This window comes from Pseudophryne corroboree, chromosome 5 (genome assembly GCF_028390025.1).
Source record: "Pseudophryne corroboree isolate aPseCor3 chromosome 5, aPseCor3.hap2, whole genome shotgun sequence".
NCBI classification, from domain to species: domain Eukaryota; kingdom Metazoa; phylum Chordata; class Amphibia; order Anura; family Myobatrachidae; genus Pseudophryne; species Pseudophryne corroboree.
Window position 1 is genome coordinate 665,583,138 of NC_086448.1, and position 22,117 is coordinate 665,605,254.

The following is a 22,117-nucleotide window of genomic DNA, read 5'->3' on the forward strand; positions in this document are numbered from 1 at the left end:
AGGGGGCTGGATGTGTAGCACTCCCTTTACAAAAGTCTGGACTTCTGGGAGAGAAGCCAATCCTTTCTGGAAGAATATAGATAGGGCTGCAATCTGTACCTTAATGGAGCCTAACTTTAGGCCCATATCCACTCCTGTCTGTAGAAAGTGGAAAAACCGGCCCAAATGGAAATCTTCTGTAGGAGCATTCTTGGTTTCACACTAAGAAACATACGTCCTCCAGATACGGTGATAATGTTTCGCCGTCACCTCCTTCCTAGCCTTTATCAGAGTAGGGATGACTTCTTCCGGAATACCCTTCCCAGCTAGGATTCGGTGTTCAACTACCATGCCGTCAAACGTAAACGCGGTAAGTCTTGGAACACGCAGGGCCCCTGCTGCAACAGGTCCCCCCTGAGAGGAAGAGGCCAAGGATCTTCTGTGAGCAGTTCCTGAAGATCTGAATACCAGGCCCTTCGAGGCCAATCTGGAACAATGAGTATTGTCTGCACTCTTTTTCGTCTTATGATTCTCAATATTTCTGAGATGAAAGGAAGAGGAGGGAACACATAGACCGACTGAAACACCCATGGTGACACCAGGGCGTCTACCGCTACTGCCTGAGGGTCCCTTCACCTGGCACAATACCTCCGAAGCTTCCTGTTTAGGAGTGACGCCATCATGTCTATTTGAGAAAGTCCCCAAAGACTTGTTATTTCTGCAAAAACTTCTTGATGAAGTCCCCACCTCCTGGATGGAGATCGTGTCTGCTGAGGAAGTCTGCTTCCCAGTTGTCCACTCCCGGAATGAATACTGCGCTTACGTGATTTTCTGACCAGCGCAAAATCCTGGTGGCTTCCGCCATTGCCACTCTGCTCCTTGTCCCGCCTTGGCGGTTTACATGAGCCACGGCTGTGACGTTGTCTGATTGAATCAGAACCGGTAGGTCGCGAATAATATTCTCCGCTTGTCGTAGGCCGTTGTATATGGCCCTCAATTCCAGTATGTTGATGTGTAGACAAGCCTCCTGGCTTGACCACAGTCCCTGAAAATTCCTTCCTTGTGTGACTGCTTCCCATCCTTGGAGGCTCGCGCCCGTGGTCACCAGAACCCAGTCCTGAATGCCGAACCTGCGACCCTCTAGAAGGTGAGCACTCTGCAGCCACCGCAGGAGCGACACCCTGGCCCTGGGGGACAGGGTTATTTTCTGATGAATTTGAAGGTGGGACCCGGACCACTTGTCCAGAAGGTCCCACTGAAAAGTCTTCGCATGGAACCTGCCGAAGGGGATGGCCTCGTAGGTCGCCACCATTTTCCTCAGTACTCGAGTGCATTGATGGACTGACACTCTTTTCGGTTTTAACAGGTCTCTGACCATGTTCTGAAGTTCCTGGGCTTTTTCCATCGGGAGAAAAACCCTCTTTTGTTCTGTGTCCAGAATCATGCCAAAGAAAGACAGCCGAGTCGTTGGAACCAACTGTGACTTTGGTAGATTTAGAATCCAGCCATGTTGCTGTAGTACTCTGAGGGAGAGCGACATGCTTTTCTGCAACTGTTCCTTTGATCTCGCTTTTATCAGGAGATCGTCCAAGTACGGGATAATTGTGACTTCTTGCCTGCGCAGGAGCACCATTATTTCCGCCAATACCTTGGTGAACACCCTCGGGGCCGTGGAAAGCCCAAACTGCAATGTCTGAAACTGGTAATGACAGTCCTGTACAGCGAATCTCAGGTATGCCTGATGAGGAGGATATCAGGGTACGTGAAAGTATGCATCCTTTAGGTCTAGTGACACCATAAAATCCCCCCCTTCCAGGCTGGAGATAACTGCCCTGAGCGATTCCATCTTGAACTTGAACCTTTTTAAGTACAGGTTCAGGGATTTTAAAATTAGAAAGGGTCTGACCGAGCCATCTGGTTTCGGGACCACAAATAGGGTTGAATAGTACCCTTTTCCCTGATGTATTAGGGGAACCTTGATAATCACTTGCTGTAGACACAGCTTTTGAATTGCAGCTAAAACTATCTCCCTCTCTGGGGGAGAAGCTGGTAAAACTGATTTGAAGAATCGGCGAGGAGGCACGTCTTCGAATTCCAGCTTGTAGCCTTGGGATACAATTTCCATCGCCCAAGGATCCACGTCCGACTGACCCCAGACGTGGCTGAAGAGTCGAAGACATGCCCCCACCGGTGCGGACTTCCTCAGTGGATCCCCAGCGTAATGCAGTGGATTTAGTAGAAGCCAGGGCGGACTTCTGTTCCTGGGAACTGGCCGTAGCAGGCATTCTATTCCCTCTACCCTCACCTCTGGCGAGGAAGGAAGAGCCCCGACCTCTTCTGGACTTATGCGACCGAAAGGACTGCATCTGATACTGTGGTGTTTTCTTTTGCTGTGGGGGAACATAAGGCAAAAAAGTAGATTTACCCGCGGTAGCTGTGGAAACCAGGTCCGCGAGACCTTCCCCAAATACAAACTCACCCTTGTAAGGTAAAACTTCCATATGCCTCTTTGAGTCAACATCACCCGTCCATTGGCGGGTCCACAGTGCTCACTCGATGTAAATGAAATATAGGATTTTATTTGGATGTAATAGGATTAATATTCCATAGTCAATAATGAATGTCCCAGGTTGGTTCACCACTTATCAGGTGTGTCTTGCAGACTACCCTTTCTCTGAGTATACCCTCCTATTGGTATACTGATGGAGCTACAGCTCAGGTAAATGTTAGGTATGCCCTAGGGGCCACCTTTACCATAGGTGTGGATGGTCCTATGTATCCTCTGATGCTGTGTCTATTGTTAGGTTTGTGGTTAAGTTTATGGTGTGACTAGTGCGGCGTCCCGCCTGTCAGACCCTTCCGTGTGTGGCAACGAGTGGCGTGGTCATATACTGTGTAATGAAACTTACCGCCGGGGGCAGGTGCTACCTGCCGCCGGTGACCAGTTCTTAGCCGTCCTCAAGCCTGTGTTCCTCGATGTATCCTCTCTGGGTGTCCTCCGTGTCTCAGAAGCCGCGCACCTTGTCTGTAAATGCCGGTCTCCTAAACTCCCGTCCCGTCCTCTGACTTCCTGGTTCGCGCGTCACGTGCCGGGTCACGTGAGCGCGATGTGTGCGGAAGCGTCTCCTTCTCCAGCCGGATGCCTTTTTCTAGGGTTGTTAGGGCATCAGTGCTGAAACGCGTTGGGACCCACAGACTTTACTACCGACATTGCCACATACATTCTCCTCTCTCCGGCTGGAGAAGGAGACGCTTCCGGCGGTAAGTTTCATTACACAGTATATGACCACGCCACTCGTTGCCACACACGGAAGGGTCTGACAGGCGGGACGCCGCACTAGTCACACCATAAACTTAACCACAAACCTAACAATAGACACAGCATCAGAGGATACATAGGACCATCCACACCTATGGTAAAGGTGGCCCCTAGGGCATACCTAACATTTACCTGAGCTGTAGCTCCATCAGTATACCAATAGGAGGGTATACTCAGAGAAAGGGTAGTCTGCAAGACACACCTGATAAGTGGTGAACCAACCTGGGACATTCATTATTGACTATGGAATATTAATCCTATTACATCCAAATAAAATCCTATATTTCATTTACATCGAGTGATCATTACCACATCCCCTACAAATAGATACACAGAGAACACATCACTTCACACACCACCATCCACCTCTCCAATCAATCCAATCCCTCGCACACCCTTTAGAGCGCGCTGACCACCACGAAATACGCAATTGTAACAGGAGGTGGGACACCTCCAGGTCAGCTGCACACTCAGCCACCATCCCCCAATGTGAGCGCAGCCTTCAACCATATTTAATCTTTGTCCACAGTGCTCGCCTAGCCGAGATCGCCATGGCGTTGGCCCTTGAACCTAGTAGCCCGACGCCTCTCTGAGCGTCTCTCATATATAAGACTGCGTCTTTGATGTGACCTAAGGTCAACAAAATGGTATCCCTCTCTAGGGTATCTACCGTGCTACAAACCCAAGCCGATGCTATTGCCGGTCTGAGCAAAGCACCCGTATGTGTATTGGAGACGGTAGCGCCACCTTCTTGGATAAGCGCGTTAAAGCCTTGTCCACCCTGGGCGAGGATTCCCACCGTATCCTGTCCTGTGCAGGGAAAGGATACGCCATAAGAATTCTTTTGGGAATCTGCAGTCCTTTGTCTGGAGTTTCCCAAGCTTTTTTTTTTTTTTTTTTTTTTTTTCAAATAATGCGTTCCGCTCATGAGATGGGGGATATGTTACCTCAGGTTTCTTCTCCTGAAACATGTGTACCCTCGTGTCAGGGACAGAGGGGTCATCTGTGATATGCAAAACATCTTTTATTGCAATAATCATATAATGAATACTTTGAGCCACCCTTGGATGTAACCTTGCATCATCGTAGTCGACACTGGAGTCAGAATCCGTGTCGGTATCAGTGTCTGCTATTTGGGATAGGGGACGTTTTTGAGACCCTGAAGGGCCCTGTGACACAGTTAAAGCCATGGATTGACTCCCTGCTTTTTCCCTGGACTCTGCTTTGTCCAATCTTTATATGTAATAAAATCACATTTGCATTGAAAACATTCCACATGTCCAACCAATCAGGTGTCGGCGTTTCCGACGGAGACACCACAATCATCTGCTCCACCTCCTCCTTAGAAGAGCCTTCCGCTTCAGACATGCCGACACACACGTACCGACACCCCCACACACTCAGGGATATACCTATATGGAGACAGTTCCCCCAATAAGGCCCTTTGGAGAGACAGAGAGAGAGTATGCCAGCACATACCCAGTGCCACCGGACTGGAATAAAATCCCAGTAGTACAGCGCTTTTATTGTAATATAGATATAAATACACTTCACCGCGCCAATTACATGTGGCCCCCCCCCCCTCTTTTATGCCCTCTGTAACCGTGTACAGCAGGGGAGAGTCCGGGGAGCAAGCTTCTGCAGTGCGCTGTGGAGAAAATGGCGCTGGTTAGTGCTGAAAGGATAAAGCCCCGCCCCCTCACCAGCGGGCTTCTGTCCCGCTCAAATTATTTATACTGGCGGGGGTTCATTAATATACTGCCTCTGCAGTATCTATTTTATATGCCAGTGTCCCTTGAGGTTAATGATGCTGCCCAGGGCGCCCCCCCTGCGCCCTGCACTCGTACAGTGCCTGTTGTGTGTGATCTGTGTGGTAGCAATGGCGCGCAGCGTTACCTCAGTGAAGATCATGATGTCTTCTGCCGCCTTTGAAGTCTTCTTTCTTCTCATACTCACCCGGCTTCTATCTTCCGGCTCTGTGAGGAGGACGGCGGCGCGGCTCCAGGACGAACGGCGAGACCTGCGTTCCGACTCCCTCTGGAGCTAATGGTGTCCAGTAGCCTAAGAAGCAGAGCCTATCATTTAAGTAGGTCTGCTTCTCTCCCCTCAGTCCCACGATGCAGGGAGCCTGTTGCCAGCAGTGTTCCCTGAAAATAAAAAACCTAACAAAAGTCTTTTTCAGAGAAACTCAGGAGAGCTCCCCTGCAGTGCATCCAGTCGCCTCTGGGCACAGGATCTAACTGAGGTCTGGAGGAGGGGCATAGAGGGAGGAGCCAGTGCACACCCATTCTGTCCTAAAGTCTTTAGAGTGCCCATGTCTCCTGCGGAGACCGTCTATACCCCATGGTCCTTACGGAGTCCCCAGCATCCTCTAGGACGTAAGAGAAATTCATTTTTGGGATTTTTTCATACTTAACGAGCCACATGGATTACGATTGTAACAGTAATCTGTGCCGAGCGAAGCAGTAGCGGAGCAAGGCACCTTGCCTGAAACATGGCGAAGCGAGCCATGCGAGGGGACACGGTGCACTAATTTGGGTTCCCCGTCACTTTACGGAGAAAACGACACCAAAAACAGTCAAAAACCTCATGTCGACCTTTTGACCTAGTACATGTCGACCTAACACACATGTCGACCTAATGGCAATGTGGACCTTCAGTGGTCGACCTATACCCCTCCTACAAGCCAGTCTTAGAAAACCGTGCACGATGAGAGCTGGAAGAAAGAGTGAAACAAGTACACACAACGAAAACATCACACAACAGGTGTAAAACATAAGGAAACAGTCTAAAGAAGAACTGAAAACAGTTAACCACATAATGGCAATAACCATGGGAGGAAGGAACAGCGCATGGAGGGTGTCCAGTGTCCCCTGTGGAATCGGAGGAAGGGATTTACTGATAAGTACCAAAATCCTGTTTTCTCCTTCATCCACTAGGGGACACTGAAGTGCTCTTTACAATGGGGACATCCCAGAGCTCCCATCACAGGCGCGAGAGCGCTGAGAACCCTGCAAAACAGCACGCCCATATTGAGAAACAGAGGCCGCAAACCTGTCGAACCGGTAAAAACCGGACAAAAGTATGCCGGTCGAAACCCGTGGCTGCTCAGCAAAGCTGATCCATGGAAACCCCGCGGGCAGCCACCCACGAGGGACCCACCAAGAGTGGAGAATGCGCTGTAATGGAAGCTGGAGGATCCCTGGATAAGGCCACATAGGCCTGTCTGATGGCCAGATGTATCCATCGTGCAAGCATCTGCTTTGATGCCAGCCAACCATGCCAGGCAGCATTATACAGGACAAACAACATGTCTGATTTCCTCAGAGTAGCAGTCCAAACCATATAGAGCCTGAGAGCCCTGACAACGTCCAGAGATCTGGAAGAAGGAATGTCTTCTGGAAGAACTGGTACCACAAGAGGTTGTTAATGTGTAAAGCCGAGACCGCCCTTGAAAGGAATTACATTTCCGTGCGGAGTTCAGCCCTATCTCCCTGGAAGATCAAGCATGGAAGGAAACAAGGCAGAGCTCCGAGCTCCGACACTTTTCTGGCAGAAGCCAGTGCGAGTAGAAGAAGTACCACTTTCCATAATAGGTACTTAAACTCCACCTTCTCCAATGGTTCAAACAGACAGGACTGCAAGAACGAATGGACAATCTCCAGGTCACACGGTGTCATGGGAGACACAAAAGGTGGATGTAAACAGACAACCCCCTGAAGAAAGGTTGTAACATCTGGAAGCAAGACCAGTTTCTTCTGCAAGGAGATGGACAACACAGACACCTGCTCCCTCCTAGACGTAATCCGGTTGAGAAACCTGCATGCAGGAAAAAGGAGGAGCCGTGACATCTTGAAGGTAGTGGGAAACGATACACAACATTAACACCAGGATGCGTAAGCGTTCCAGATGCGGTGGTAGAGGCTGGAAGTAACTTCCTTTCGGTCCCGAGCATAGTGAGGATGGCTGCCGGAATCCCTCTTTGCCTTAGGATTGCCCTTTCAACAGCCACGCTGTCAAATGAAGCTGCCTTAAGTCTGGATAGATGAAAGGCCCTTGTTGTAGCAGATCCTCTCGCAGCAGTAGAGGCCACGGGTCATCTATCAGAAGCAAAGACTGGAATACCAAGCTCGCCTTCTCTCTCATGATGCATTAAAGAAGACAAGGCAGCATAGGGAATGGTGGAAACAGGTAGACAAACCAGAACCGCCATGATGTCATGAGTGCATCTACCGCTACGGTCCCTTGTTTGAGAACAATACAGCAGCAGTTGATGATTTTGTCTGTATGCCATAAGGTCAGCTTGTGGAAGGACCCACCAATGGACCAGATGTTGAAACACCTAAGAATGAAGAGCCCACTCCCCGGGATGTATGTCCTGACAGTTTACTGTAGGTAGTCGGCCTCCCAAATGTCCCCGCCAGGAATGAATCTTGCTGATATTGCCACAGCGTATTCGTCCAATCAGAGAAGGATGCTGCTTACCTCCCACATAGCCACTCGACTTCTGGTGCCGTCTTGTCAGTTTATGTACGCCACAGCCGTGGCGTCCTCAGACAGGTCTGATAGCTTGGCCCCGCAACAGATGATGTGCTAGCTGTAGAGCCTAGAACACTGCCTGCCATTCCAAGATGTTTATAGGCAGCGTCGCTTCCTGTGGAGCGACTCAGGACGAGTCACAGACCCCCACCCTCACAGGCTTGCTTCTGTGGTGAGGAGAGTCCAATCCCACACTCTCAACCTCTAGTCCCATAGGGGAGATGAGGTCAACCAACAGAGTAGAGATATCAGAGTTCTAGGGGCCAATGTCACTCTTTGTTGAATGAACAAGTGGGATCCCGACTACTGAGATAGGAGATCCAGCTGAAAAGGTCTTGAGTGGAAATGGCCATAAGGAATTGCTTCTAAGGCCGCCACCGTCCTCCCTACCAGTCGTATGCATAAATGTACAGACACTCGCCTGTATTGTAGGATCAAGCGAACCCTATCCTGAATGGCTTTCACCTTGTCCTGAGGTATAAAGATCCTCTGTCTCACCGTGGCCTGGCTAATACCCAGAAACTGAAGTCGCTGCATCAGTTGTAGATGGGACCTTGGAAAAGTCAGGATACACCCATGTCGTATGAGGAGCCTGTGAGTCACTCCTATTTTCTAATAATAATGGAACAATTGGTTTCTGGAAGAAGCCTTCCAGGTAGGGAATGATCGTGATCCCCCTTGTCCTTAGGAGTGCCATCATTATCGCCATGACCTTCGTGAACCCCCTGGGGCCCATGGCAGGCTGAAGGGTAAGGCTTGGAACTGATGAGGTGAGTCCCGAATGGCGAGTTGCCGATACTTCTGGTGAGGTGGCCAGATGGGTATGTGCAGGTAAGCGTCCTTGCTGTCCAAGGACACTAGGAACACTTTTTCTTCTAATCCTGCAATGACTAAATTAAAGGATTCTATCCTGAACTTGAAAACAAACTTGCAGAAAAGGATAGAGATCCTTTGCTGGCCGGTGGCAGTTGTGGCTAGCATGCATTGGCGTTCTCCTCTACCCCAGAGACGGTGGTCTCTATGACGGGGACCCCAGCGCAAACCGCAAGCAGTTGCGATGCCGCCCCCCCCCGGCAGCTGCATCGTCGCAGGCAGGGGCAGTCACTGCCTGTCATCTCCTCTTGCTTTGCTGTAGAATCTCTGACTAACATTAAAAAAACTTTTTACCTTTGAGGAGAAGAGCCCAGGATGTGACCAGCTACCTCCTGCATTAAATTAAGACTGGCTTGTAGGAGGGGTATTGAGGGGGAGAAGCTAGTCACACTTCTAAATTCTTAAAGTACCAGCTCCCAGTTAGCACACACTCTATACCCATTGTAAAGAGCACTCCAGTGTCCCCTAGTGGATGAAGGAAAAATATATTGTGTCTTTACTTTAGTCTCAGGTTACAAAACAGATGGTTTGCAAGAACACCATAACCACTTGTATTTTGGAGTGTTGTGTTTTTCTAAATTAAACAGTGTACAAAACAATGCATTTACTGCAGGTACACCCCTAACACTTGTAGAAGCATTAGTAACAGGTACATCAAGTCACGTATTTTATCTGGTGTTAAAAAAAAATGAAAAAGCGGAGTATCTGGACGTAAAAAAAAAAAAATCAAGCGTATCAAAATAACAGTTTTGACAGACATATCATGTATTAATCTAGTATCTATTTAAAAGCAAAATGTGATTCACATTTACATGTTTTTGATGTGTCAATGGGAGCAATTCAATTGTTTTTAAAACGCCCTGCAAATACAGCGGCCGCCAATTTTTTACTACTCGCCGCCTCCTGACGGGCTTTTTGCACATTTTCCCTGCTGCGCCCAACAGTTTAAATAGATTTAGCAACTTTATGCAGCTAACCCCAGTCTATTTGGGCGCGACCAGTGCTAAACAGGAATGGGCGCCAAGTGCTGAAGCAACAACTGCATATTACCCCCGTCTAAAGTGACGCCCGATATGGCTCGCTAAAACTATTGAATCGCCCCAGTATGTCCTGTTTACAAAGGCAGAGGAACCATCACAAAAAAAAACACACTCTTGTAAGTAAAGCCCTGTTTGCTTTTATCTTTAAGCCAGGAATAGGAGCAAAACACCTAAATTAGATATTACTTAAAATTTCTTGCTCCAAAGTATTTTCCAGCCCAACCTTTTTCTTCTATAAACATTTCACTAATATTTCTGGAAAGGAAATGCCAAAATCATATTTAGTAGTGCGCTAAATGCAACTAATTGGAGTGTTATGAGTATTAAACTATTAATATTAACTCATGCAACCATGATGAAGCCTGTCCCTAAATATTCTTTGGCCACTTAAGAGTATAGTTTATTTTGCTTTTGTCAGGTTTCATAGGAAGTTTAAATCTCTCACCACTGCAAGCTGTGTCCTCGAGGCGACTGTGTGAAATACCGCAGGCATCATAAGTGACTCTTCTACCTTCAATTCCATTTCATTCTCGGCCGAAAACGTTGTTCTAGGAATAACTGGAGGCCGCTCACACAATATCATCTCTTTGTTGAACAGGAATATTGGATTGGTGTCCTGTGACCATAAAAAAGGTTGTAAGCACAAATGTATATTAAAGACTCATGAATAAGAAACCACACAGCATAGTAAAATACCTATCATAAACTGTAAATAAATGGAATTTGGAAAACAGCACTGTAGATGAAAAGGTATGTGGTCAGGAGATCGACAGTTGTTTAAAGCTATAACACCTGCATGGGTAAAATGCATTAAAATACATTACACCCATGTAGTGATCCCAGTGCCAACATAATCAAGTCCACATACTCACTGGTAACATCATCGCTTTCGATCACCTGACTGCATACCGTTTCAGCTACAAACTTTCCTATTAAAGTAGCATATACCCCCAGTCGCCAGACAGTTTTCACACAGCCATTGGCCCTATAAGTAGAACTGAACCCGGCGGGGAATGGAGACTGCACAGCAGCCAGTACTTTGATAAACCACAAAGCTAGCTGCTCTCCATCATTACAAAGCAGAAGCCCCAATGTTTGCTGCTTTTCATTTGTCCTCTAGCTCACATCCGCCCCCTAATTTTCAGCAAGGGCTGAGACTCTAACTTTACTACTTGGAGAGCTTCTGTGTATAGAAACAGTGCACTCGAAAAAAAAAAAAAAATTATATAGCAGGGCATCCAAGTAGTCACAGGATTTACCCCACTGCTAATTTCTTGTGCTGGCCAATTCAATTAGCGGTTATTAAAGGCACCCTCTGTGATTCAATGCGCATGGAAACACACTGATTCCGCATTTTATGTCGAATGGGTTAGCGCACATAGGGGCAGATGTATTAACCTGCTCTTCTCTCTCTATACGTCCTTACTAGGTAAGCTCATTAGTTCTTTTGGTTTCCAATATCATCTCTATGCTGATGACACCCAAATCTATCTTTCCTCTCCAGACCTCTCCCCTGCTCTCCTCACTCGTATCTCCAACTGTCTCTCTGCTACCTCTTCCTGGATGTCCCAGCGCTTTCTTAAACTTAACATGTCTAAGACCGAGCTGATCATCTTCCCTCCCTCCCGCATAACCTCACCTCCTGTAATCTCATTATCTATTGATGGCACTACTATCTCCTCTAGCCCCCAAGTGCGCTGTCTTGGAGTAATCCTTGACTCCTCCCTCTCCTTCAAACCACACATTCAGCACCTCTCACAAACCTGCCATTTTCATCTAAAAAATATTTCCAGGATCAGACCCTTTCTGACCCTGGATGCTACTAAGACTCTTATCCACTCACTGGTCATCTCCAGACTGGACTACTGTAATCTGCTCCTGACTGGCAATCCTGACAAATACCTCTCTCCACTCCAATCTATCCTCAATGCTGCTGCCAGTCTCATCTTCCTCACCAAACGCACTACGTCCACCTCTCCTCTCTTACTAGACCTTCACTGGCTCCCCTTCCCTTTCAGAATCCATTTCAAGCTTCTCACACTCTCTTACAAAGCCCTCACCCACTCCTCTCCCATCTACATCTCTGACCTTATCTCCCTTTACACTCCCACCCGTCCTCTTCGCTCTGCTAATGCACGCCGACTCTCCTGCCTACGGATTACTTCCTTCCACTCCTACCTCCAAGATTTTTCACGTGCTGCACCACTTCTTTTTGGAATTCCCTACCTCTCCCCCTCAGACTCTCCACCTCTCTACAAAACTTCAAACGGGCTCTCAAGACCCACTTCTTCACCAAACCCAGCCAAATCTCATCCTAACCCTCTGTTCTACGCTCTCTATGTACCCCATCTGTGTCACCCCTGTCTGTCTACCCCTCCCCTTAGAATGTAAGCTCTCACGAGCAGGGCCCTCTTCCATCATGTGCTTATCCTTTATTACTTTAATAATCTTCAACTGCACCAAATCCAGCAGTCCTCTTCCACCTGATACTTATTCCAGTGTCATCTGCTGATGTAACTATGTTTATTTACCCTGTACTTGTTCTATACTGTCATCAACTGTAAGTTGCTGTTTTCCTGTTTGATTATTTGTTTATGTACTTTGTAATTGGGCGCTGCGGAACCCTTGTGGCGCCATATAAATAAAGGATAATAATAATAATAATAACCTGGAGAAGGCATAAGGAAGCGATAAACCAGTGATATGTGCAAGGTGATAACGCACCAGCCAATCAGTTTCAATATGTAAATTAACAGTTTGGAGCTGATTGGCTGGTGCGTTTATCACCTTGCACATATCACTGGTTTATCACTTCCTTATGCCGTCTCCAGGCTTAATACATCTGCCCCATAATCCTACAGTTTACAGCACGGAGAAAAGGCAGTTTTTACTGTATAGCTCCCGGCGTGAAAACCAGAGTTATTACACATGCTGCAAACCCCACAGCTAATTGAATTCCCCCACAGTAAATTCCATACCTACTCAGTAAAGTAAAAACCTTCTTGGGAAAAACCAAAATATTGATTTGAGGCTGCTAATATTTTACAACAAATGAATAAGATATAATAAAATATTATTACTCACAGTACCAGCACTGTAACTACAGACCCTCCTGTCAGGTGCCATACATTCTCCTCCATTTACGACAAGTATCTGGTGATGAACAGCGATCTTATACTTAGACTGGATAGCATGCTTAAGATCAGTCACCCTGATTATATACATAAAAAAAAGATAGATTTAAATTACAATTTCATACAGTTATATGTGTCTATCTATCTTCAGAAAAAGAGAAGTTATTACTGCAGTTACTTCTTCCAATCATTATAACCCATGGTTTTCAAAATGATCTAAAACAAATAGTGCAATCCATTTGTACATATTTAGTTTGGCCAAAATACACTAAAAACTGGAACAAGGTGACTAAGCACACTAGTACACATTAACACAAGAAATGTAACAAATGATAAACAGCCACTTTGGGGGATATTCAATTGTCCCCGCTAAATTTTTGTATTAAAAAACAAAAAAAGTGTTCTTATACATAATTTTTGCCTGATGTTTCGCATTGGGCTATTCAATTATACCCCACTTTTTTGCACTAGCATTTTACTGTATTCTTGCAAAGAACACATACGATCTGGGATATCTTCCCAGACCTATGTGCTTTTGTGATACAAACAGGGCTGGTGGGGCTAGTTACAAGGAATTTTTGTTGTTGCCTGGATAGCACAGGAGCGAGGGGAGGTCAATTAGCCGCTGTCACTTACCAGGGCTTATTTAATATTTTCCTGTAGCTTTCAGCATGAAAAAAGTGTAAATAAATAAAACAAACATTACAGGTTGAGTATCCCTTATCCAAAATGTTAGGGACCAGAGGAATTTTGGATATCGGATTTTTCCGTATTTTGGAATAATTGCATACCATAATGAGATATCATGGTGATGGGACCTAAATCTAAGCACAGAATGCATTTATGTTACATATACACCTTATACACACAGCCTGAAGGTAATTTTAGCCAATATTTTTTATAACTTTGTGCATTAAACAAAGTGTCTCTACATTCACACAATTAATTTATGTTTCACATACACCTTATACACACAGCCTGAAGGTCATTTAATAGAATATTTTTAATAACTTTGAGTATTAAACAAAGTTTGTGTACATTGAGCCATCAAAAAACAAAGGTTTCACTATCTCAGTCTCACTCAAAAAAGTCTGTATTTCGGAATATTCCGTAATTCGGAATATTTGGATATGGGATACTCAACCTGTATTAGCAAATACTAAAGACAGGATATCATGGTATTCCACATGCTGTAAGTCTGCTGGCTCCAGGCTGAGAGTGAATCAGTCATTGTGGATGCCGCCAGAGATCCAGTGTTAAAAACTGAAGATAACTGTGATCCTTTTCCAATGTAATATTATCCAAAAGACACAGAGAAGCCAAAAAGGAACACGAAGCCAGGACTCGGACCTGTACAAATTGATGATATTAAACAGTACTGTCTGATTTCTTTGCACAGGGGTGGGCCAGATATCTTTTTAGATTCATGGGAAATAAAGCCTGTTATAAAATGTACTGATTTAATACAAGACACAAAGCGGACATACAGCATGCATAGGAGAGCGTCCAAGAACATCCTGAAAAGATTAACTAGTTACGCCCCCTACACTTATAGCAGTCTTGTGACTTTCAAAAAAAAAAAAAAAAAATTGTATGCCCAAGTATATATTATTGCTGCTTTTTAAGAGAATATTCTGGACTTCATTTTAGTGGAATGCAAATAAATATCGTTATGTTAGCTGAATTATATAGAAGAAAATAGTCTAAAAAGTCTACATGTTTGAACTTTCTTATCACTATTCTACAAGTCACTTCTAAGTGCAAACCAGTTATACTGTACACTAGATTTCCAGAACTACTTCTCCTGATTACAATCACCCTGAATACATTTTAATCGGACACCGCATATGAGCCACAATGAAATCACTAAGGGGAGAACTTAGGACCTGAACCATGGATGGACATTCATCGCTACTGCGTCTTTGTACACAGAGGATCTGAGAAGATATACAAATGTCGCAGCCACCATCTTTTATACAAAGACACCCAACACCAGCTTCTCAGATCCGTTGCTTGTGTACAAAGACACCTCATCGGACGAACATCTTTGCACCACCAGACCTTCGTAACTAAGCTGCTAGGTCCAGTCAATCTGCGTTCTAAGACAGTCACTGGCTGTGACATCACCCCCACAAAAAAAAATGGTCATAACACATATGCATTTTTATTCTACACTGCCCCATTACTTCCTCCAGTTGCCAATTACTCTACGTACTAATCCAAACTGCGAATGCCGATGCAAGATCATCGTGACTCAGGCGAATACGCAGTGCAACTCAGACAAATACGCAGTCGAAAAACAATCATACATTTGCAAAAACAATTGCATCCACCTCTAAATCAGGCCCTTGGGTACCCAACTGTTGATATGTCATCCGATCAGGCGGATCAGACTGGCATAACGGGCACATCGTCTAGTGTGTACTCACTACTACGTGCTCTAGTGGGTTTTTTGCGGGGTCATGCCATCAAGCATGCTGCACGCACGACAGGACGACCCAGCAAGCTACGGGATACAGGTGAATGCGTCTGTTAACACTATATTGAGCGATATATCATTCAGCATATACCGTGCTGTTGGCTGGGTACACACATCATTAAGTGTGTACCCAGCTCCAGTCTCAGATGCACCTTAAATAGTGACACATAGGCTTAAAAGGAGAAACTAAACTATGTATGCAATTATAGATTTAGGGTATGTAAAAGGGCTACAATTCACAATGCAATGTATGAACGCTACCAGAGAGCAGAAACTAGCTTCTGCCATGTATCTCTTTAAGGATGACAAGTATCTCCACTCCACATATAAATCCACTCACTATGTTAGTGAACCATTCTATTACATCTACCCATATCCTCTTGTCATTCCTTTCTAACCAGAAAATCCAATAAAAAACTGCATTTAAAACCAGAATAAGTTTAGGATTTTAAGATTAAATCTGGTTTCTTACTTATGTACATTTAACCCAATTAACCGGGTACCCAAAGACCACAAAAGCTCTATGCTTGTCCGCTGCTCAACAGGCATCAACATGCGGACAGGTTAGTAAGCAGGAGCAGCATAAGCAGAAAGTTTCAGACCACATGAGATTTCAGGGGCACGTTGGATCAGACGAGCAATGCATCACAGATAAATGCAAGAGTAAACTGTACCTAATACAAGACGTTTTGGGAGGAGCCCTTTCATAATGACCACCAACTTGCTCTCACCTCCTGATTGGTTTCATTCCCTTACAATGATCCCCATATCTTACATCTACTCTTATAACAGCAGTTTATGTAGCATGTGTGAGTGATAGCAGTCAAGATAAATAATGGATAACAGCAGATTAGATAGGACTTAGTCTACTTTAATTTTAAAATGATGATGGTTGGATTATAGTAAAATAACGAAATACCTACTCTTCTAAACTTTAGGAGGTCATGGTCACCAGCATTAAAACTTAATTCCAATGCGATTTTCCCTCTCGCCAAAATAAAGAAACTACACAGCCACTGCTGGAGTCCATTAAATAACAATACAGTAAATAATTAAAATATTTTTCATTTCCTCCTAAAATGATATTTTCAGTGCAGCTCCTGTGCTGCTGCTTTAGCATACTTTCTGTAATGAGCTCTCTACATTGGTCCAATTGTAAAACAAATGAGTTATCAGCATCTGAAATGTTATTTATTTAAATACCAGGATGAACACTAGGGTGAGTTATAATGTCATATTATCTCTTCTCTCCGTTCAGTTACGATCAGTGGTGAGCAATGTCCCAGATGTAGTGGACATGCTACAGTTAGCAACACAAAGGATGCAGCAGCTAGGGAGAAATTATGTGGAAGACATCAGACAAACCACAAAAGTAGGTAAGGATTGAAAAGTGACCATAAATGTAATCACTCGGTGATGCCCATGTTTTTTACTGCTCTAGCTAAGGGCCTCACAAATGGGAGGCACTCGATATCCCGGCTGTCGGGATCCCAGCGCTCTGCATACCGGCGCTGGGATCCCAACCACCGGGACACCGACAACTATTCTCCCTCTTGGGGCTTCCACGACACCCCTGGAGGGGGAATAAATAGCGAGGTGCGCATAGCGTGACACCAAGCCCGCAGCGTGGCGAGCATAGCGAGCCCGCTGCCGGCATTCCGATAGTCGGGATCCTGGCGCCGGTATGCTGGGAGCCGGGATCCCGACCGCTGGTATAACATACTGGAGGGCGGGGGTAGCAAGTCTGCGCTGTATAGGACTGAGACAGCTGGCCGTGTGGAGAGTGCCAGAGCTCCCTAAGGGCTCAGTACAAAAGTGCAAGATGAAAAAAGGAGGTGTGCTCTCTCTACAATGGCGCTGGTCTCTCTTACGGTCACCTATGTATGTGGATAATACCCAGGTGCGAAAGTGTATGTTGAAACACACTGGTATGGTATAAATAAAACAGAATTTAATACAATACTAACAGATCCCTGCCTTGAAGAAGGGACCAGGCTGTCCCGAAACGCGTTGGCGATACCTTGTGGCGCTGCCCACACCCTGGACGTTTGGCGGACTGTTTTCCTGATTGCCTGGAAGGGAATTCGATCAGAGGAGCCACCAGCAGGGTATTTCCCAGGGTACACTGCCTTTATTTGACACCTGCGGCTCCTCCACCTGCATCGGTAGGATCACATCCCCCCCTGTTCCCAGTCCACTTGGTTTTTTTTTATGTATTGCATGTTAGTATTGTATTAAATTCTATTTTATTTATACCATACCAGTGTGTTTCAACATACGCTTTCACACCTGGGTATTATCCACATACATAGGTGACCGTAAGAGAGACCAGCGCCATTGTAGAGAGAACACACACCCTTTTTTCAGCTGGAATAACATAGTATACCCCTCACAAATATATGTAAATGGGAGGTACACACTGATTTAACTTTTCCAAAGGACCAGGTTAAATTAATGAACAATCCAAAAAAGTATAAAATTAGGGAAGTTAAAAACAAGTGTAAGAAAACATTTAAAACAGCATCTTTGACCACATGGCAAGACTGAAGAGACTGATTACTCTATTAACTACAGCCAGGGACAGAAAAACATTCTTTACCTACTCTACTGCCCTACAAAACATGGATAAATTGTTCATTCCCACGCTGAATTTACCGATCCTAGCTAATTCATAATGCTCCTAATCTCTCACTTCATTCCATAAGGCACATACTGAATTTACCTTCTCGCTTTCTACTACTCATTTTCACCTACAAACCCATCTTCTCTTTCCAGTATCCTATTCCTATATTTCCTATTATGTGGTTTATTCAATAACTGTTGGAAGCAGCCGTCTTGTCGGAAAGACGGCAGCTTCCGACAAAAATAGGTCGGAAGGGGTACCGACCTATTCAATAGGGGCTGATTTTTTCCGACAAGTCGGGAATTCCCGACTTGTCGGAAGACACGTGGATCGGCGGAATAGCCGCCGATCCACGTGCTTCTGTCGGAAATGGGGCCAAATCAGACAGGTTTTGGCCCCCTTCCGACAAACTCAATCCGAATTTAAACACCCAGCCAGGCATGTCTCTCCCTGCAGCGCCTCCACCGACCGCCGCAGACATGTCCCCCCGCAGCCAGCTCCTCCCGCCAGCCGCCGATCTCTGCTCCCCCCGCCACCCGCAGGCACCTCTCTCCCTGCAGCACCTCCGCATCCGCTGACAGCAGCGGCAGGACAGGATTCTGTGTACGATCAAATCCAACAGTCGGATTTGGCCGTCCATTGAATCGGGGTTGTCGGATCCATTCCAACAACTGCGTGTTGGAATGGATCCGACTCTTATTGAACACACCCCTATTTATCCGTCATTACTTCTCTCCTCGATAGTGTACATCCATGGACTGTTTTGTTTCCTGCACCCATCACACTCTCTAGTCTGTATAAGTAGAAACAAACCTCACATCTACAAATCATCCACACATGTTCTCTTTCTCAATCATATCTCACCCAACACTGGGCCCTGTGCAGCTGTCTACTTTCAGTTCACACTCCTCTGTCCACTTGAAAACTTTCCTCCTACCCTCCTGCCTCATAATTCCAATCTGCCCAACCACGTCAACACATCTCCACTACCTTCTGTCCCCTTTCCTGTGGACTTTGGAAGCGAGATCTGTTAGTAACAAACTTACACCACCCATGATCTATTTATTTCAAAATCAATCAACCTCCGTGCCAGTACATAAAACAGGTTTACCTGCTCTGACACTCCTGCACCTCTCTACTATGGGGGACTCTCCACCCAGCCATACTCTTACTGCCAGAAACAGACAGTCTGGGAGCAGGCATCCTACTTTCACTTTCCAAATCATACCACCTGCACATTGCGGTCATTAATACCGCTTTCACATCACAAATGCCAGGTCGTACCCAGGAATTGGAAACGGATCCTTCCCGGGTGTGACCCGATATTGGACACTAACACTGGCTTCCCTGACCAGGCAATATGCCGGGTCGGGTTGCCATCAGGGATGGGGACCGCGACATCATCGGGGGCGGAGGCGGTGTTCGGAGATGAGATCATATCCGCACCGCCTCTCCCTATGTAGTGAACGGGTCCCGGGTCGCAACGACCCGGCAACCCGTTCACACCGCACCTGACCCGGTATTTAACCCAGGAATAGCCCTTTTTTAATCCCTGGTTGAATTACAGGCGACCCGGGAATTCGACATGGCCCCTTTCACACCGCACAGCGACCCGTGTCGACCCGGCAATATGTGCAATTTTCCGGTCGATACCGGGTTATTTGTGAGGTGTGAAAGGGGTATTACTCTCTCCAGTAGCCAAGAACAAAGTCCTGCACACATCCCATTATCTCACCATGAAACAACTCAAATTCCTCCTTATTTCTCTTCTCACTCTATCCCACCGCATACCACCTCCAGTACATCTCTTAAACCTATTTCTGTCCAATATCACACTTCTATTATCCTTTAAACAAGCTGAATGCACCAATATTAAAAATACTTCAAATTACTTGAAGGCTTCAGTACAACTGTATATCTCACTCTTACACTTGTCACTCCCCAAAACTCCACTGAGACTGCATTAACAGAAGTGGTAAATCATCTCATAACCGAAAAGTCTAAGGGTGTGTACACACGGTGAGATATTTTCTTTCGATTTTGACTATATAGCCAAAATCGCAAGAAAAGTTAGTGCAGATCGCAAGGTGAAAGTCACCTTGCGATCCCGATTCGATCCCGATGCACGGTCTCGCCAGTTCGGCATCGCAAGAAAAGACAGACTGTGCAGGCAAGTCAATCCTTGCTAGGTCGGTGTACTATCTAGTTCATCTCACATGTCAATGACATCTCATATAAGCCAAAATCGTAAGCACACATAGTTCATATCTCAAGAAAAGTTAGTCAAAATCTGTGGTATCTGGGCTCCGGGGAGTTCAAGAGAAATCGCAAGTAAAAATCGGGCATAGCAAGGATCTCACCGTGTGTACACACCCTAAGGATCACTTCTCCATACTTATCTTTGAGGACCTATATGTGGTTAATCAAATGTTTCTTATGCACCCCCTTTACTTCATTGGCCGTTCTGACATTCAAGGAAAGAGAAAACAAAACTATGTATGTTGCCCTAGTTTAACATAATAGTTTATCTACACTATAAAAAACAATCACTGTAAATTAATTTTATTGAACTTATTGTCCTAGGCATGCAAGGGCCTCTCCAACACAAATAACAATGTTTCTGCTTAGGTCTCATGAGCAGACACTGTAGACTGTACAGCCATGTAAAATACTGGCTACACCTCAGGACTGTCATACACAAGGCAGACAAACCAGATTACACTTTGCTGCGCTATCATCAATTAAGAAGAGGGCTGATAACCTTACACAAGCTCCAATGGTTTGACAGCAGACAAGCACTGGTTATGCATTCGAGAGATGCGTCCTCATACATCTAGCATCATTATGCCATGCAGTGCGAGATGCACAGCATGTGTGAGCCACCATGTCCCTTTGGGCATCTTTTCTTGCTGAAAAGGCTCTTATTCAAATGCAATGTGGCTTGGACACACGAGGGGACTGTGCTGAATAATTTGATATGTGGCACTTGTATATTGTGTGTGACTGAGACTGTATACGGGACAGAACAGAACTTGTATTGGAAAAAAGCTTTGGCTGCTACAATGTAGGACAGTATTGCCAGTATTGACTCGCTGGCATCGGACGTCTTTTTTGCAAAAAAAGCATTTTAAGGGACCCACACACGGTGCAATATTTCCACTGATATGATCTATAAAGGAGATTTATGGTAGACTTACCATTGTTAAATCTCTTTCTGCGAGGTACACTGGATTCCACAGGGAATAACATTGGGGTGTAGGCTAAATCTTTGACTGTTCCCAGGATGCACTGCACCGCCTCCTCTATAGCCCTGCCTCCAGGCACTGGAGGTCAGTTTTGTTAACCAGTCTAATGCAGTAGCAGGTAAGAGAGACGGCAGATTTTAGTCACATAGAACCACATCTCGCGACAGGAGAAGGGACTAGCGGCTAATGTCATACAAACCCAAAGAAGCTAAGTGTGTCAGGGTGGGCGCTCTGTGGAATCCAGTGTACCTCACAGTGTACCTCACAGAAAGAATTCTACCATAAATCTCCTTTTCTGCAGCGGGGTACACTGGTATTCCATAGGAAATAACATCGGGGATGTCCTAAAGCAGTTCCTCATGGGAGGGGATGCATTGTAGTGGGCACAAGAACCCGGCGTCCAAAGGAAGCATCCTGGGAGGCAGAAGTATCAAAGGCATAGAACCTGATGAACGTGTTCACTGAGGACCACGTAGCCACCTTGCACAATTGTTCTGCGGGCGCGCCACGGCGGGCCACCCAAGAAGGTCCAACAGACCGAGTAGGATGTGCTTTGATAACAGCAGGAGCTGTGAGCCAAGCTTGCGCATAGGCTTGTGCAATCACCATTCTAATCCATCTGGCCAAGGAAGGCTTATTCGCAGGCCAGCCGCGTTTGTGAAAACCAAAAAGTACGAAAAGGGAATCTGACCTCCTAATAGAGGCAGTCCTTTCCACATAAATACGGAAAGCCGGTACCACATCCTAAGACCACTCTTTGGAGGACAAACCAGAAGAGATGAAGGCCAGAACCACAATCTCCTGGTTAAGGTGAAAAGATGATACCAACTTAGGAAAATAACCTGGGCGAGTTCGAAGAACTGCCCTGTCATGGTGAAAAATCAGA

General features: G+C 45.8%; 1 protein-coding gene across 4 annotated transcripts in view; it reads right to left on the bottom strand.

Annotated features, from left to right (window-relative positions):
• Positions 1-22,117, bottom strand: part of RB1CC1 (RB1 inducible coiled-coil 1) — a 397,988-nt gene that overhangs the window by 326,289 nt on the left and 49,582 nt on the right. For 3 of the 4 annotated variants that reach the window (XM_063923715.1, XM_063923717.1, XM_063923716.1), the window contains exons 3-4: positions 12,835-12,961; positions 10,196-10,366 (exon numbers count right to left, since the gene is read on the bottom strand). In XM_063923715.1, coding sequence (XP_063779785.1) covers positions 10,196-10,366; positions 12,835-12,961 — 298 coding nt within the window. The remainder of the gene's footprint in view (positions 1-10,195; positions 10,367-12,834; positions 12,962-22,117) is intronic. The other variant, XM_063923718.1, reaches the window with a different exon arrangement.